The 1,507-nt window shown below is 38.6% G+C and overlaps 1 protein-coding gene across 1 annotated transcript in view; it reads right to left on the bottom strand.

The window, feature by feature from the left end:
* pld7 (phospholipase D family, member 7) overlaps positions 1–1,507 on the bottom strand; it is a gene marked incomplete in the record, with an annotated part of 21,595 nt that overhangs the window by 2,143 nt on the left and 17,945 nt on the right. Inside the window, 1 exon segment of the mRNA XM_014027627.1 lies at positions 1,358–1,457. Within this exon segment, the coding sequence (XP_013883081.1) occupies positions 1,358–1,457 (100 nt within the window).

Here is a 1,507-nt window from a genome sequence, read left to right as displayed (position 1 = left end):
TAATAATGGAGTGTGATTTATTTTCAACTCAAATGACTGCTGGTAAAATATACGACAGGTCTGGACCACTCGTGAATTTTGTTCGTATCTGAAAAAAATCGTAGAATACGAAAACATTGGTGAATGTCACAAATTCTCCTAAATCACTCGTACGCACAACTTAAGAACAAATCTGTGCGTACCAACGGTTCTTGCATGAGGCCCAGTGTGTTTAAAATTATTACCTTGATTACCTTATTTTCTAAATATCATAAAGTTTATGTTTACGCCTTATGAACGTGCGTAATATTTCCCTGTACATGTACCAGTGAAATACTGACGCTAAGCAAAGCATTCACCAGCCAAGCTGACATAATGACATGGGGCATAGAAATGTTCATTTTTAGTGCTAATAATGTTTAAATATATAAACTAAATTAGCAGAAAAAAGGATCTTCATGGGTTGTAAATTTTCACTTCCTGTTTTTTCCCTTCCCTATCTGCTCTGGTTTCAGTCAGCGGTTGTAGCTCCGCCTCCTGGGATATGATCTATTTTCTCAAGTTTTACCTCTAAAAGACACTAATGTTTGTGATCTATTATGTTGACTCACACTGTCAAATTAGTTTAACATCTGTGTTGAAGTTTAGTTATTGAGTGTAAATCTGACAGACTGTGATTGACAGGTCTGGACAAGGAGAATGGAAAGTGGAACTAAACACTGGCTAGAGGGCAGCGTGCACAAACTAATTAATCCAAGTACAAGAATGCAACAGCATTCTGCACTGAATATCACATTCACTGATTATTAATAGATTATTATGACCCCCGCAGGCGAAGCGTAAGGGGGAGTCATATTGTTTTCGTACTGTTTATTTATTTATTTTTTCATTGATTTTTGGTCAACCGTAGCACAAAAACGGCTGCACTGATCAACATGAAGTTTGGCAGGACTGTAGATGAGTCTGACCTACACTGCGCCAGCCAACGGTTTTACGATAGACCCCATATTTGAGGAGGGGGCTCCATCCAAACTGGGTGTGTCTGAACATGCAAAAATGTTTATAACTCAGAAACTGTTCAACATAAGAAGCTTCAGATTTCTTTTGTTGTTTAGCTCTGATGAAGCTCTATCCATCAGGCCCACCAATCAGTGCCCCCCCCACCCCCAAAAAATAAAATAAAAAAAGACCCCCACCAAAACCACTACAATTTTGGGATGCATCTAGTAGCATGACATTTATTATGAATAAAGTCTTCTAAGTTCTGGTGCATTTGTGCGTGCGGGGGTCATTATGTTACCGCTATGTGGTCTCTAGTTATTTCATTTGTTAAAAGTTAAAAGTTTGAACTTGTTTTTATTACCTTATTTACACTTACCTATATAGAGCACTCTGTCTGTGACCATGTACTTAGCATGGTTCACACGGGCAAAAGGGATTTTCTCTTGCTCCTCAGTTGAAGGCACTGTGAAAATTTTCTACACACACACACACACACACACACACACACACACACACACACACACAC

This window comes from Austrofundulus limnaeus, unplaced genomic scaffold (genome assembly GCF_001266775.1).
Source record: "Austrofundulus limnaeus strain Quisiro unplaced genomic scaffold, Austrofundulus_limnaeus-1.0 Scaffold666, whole genome shotgun sequence".
Taxonomy (NCBI): domain Eukaryota; kingdom Metazoa; phylum Chordata; class Actinopteri; order Cyprinodontiformes; family Rivulidae; genus Austrofundulus; species Austrofundulus limnaeus.
This window is presented reverse-complemented; position numbering and strand designations above follow the sequence as displayed.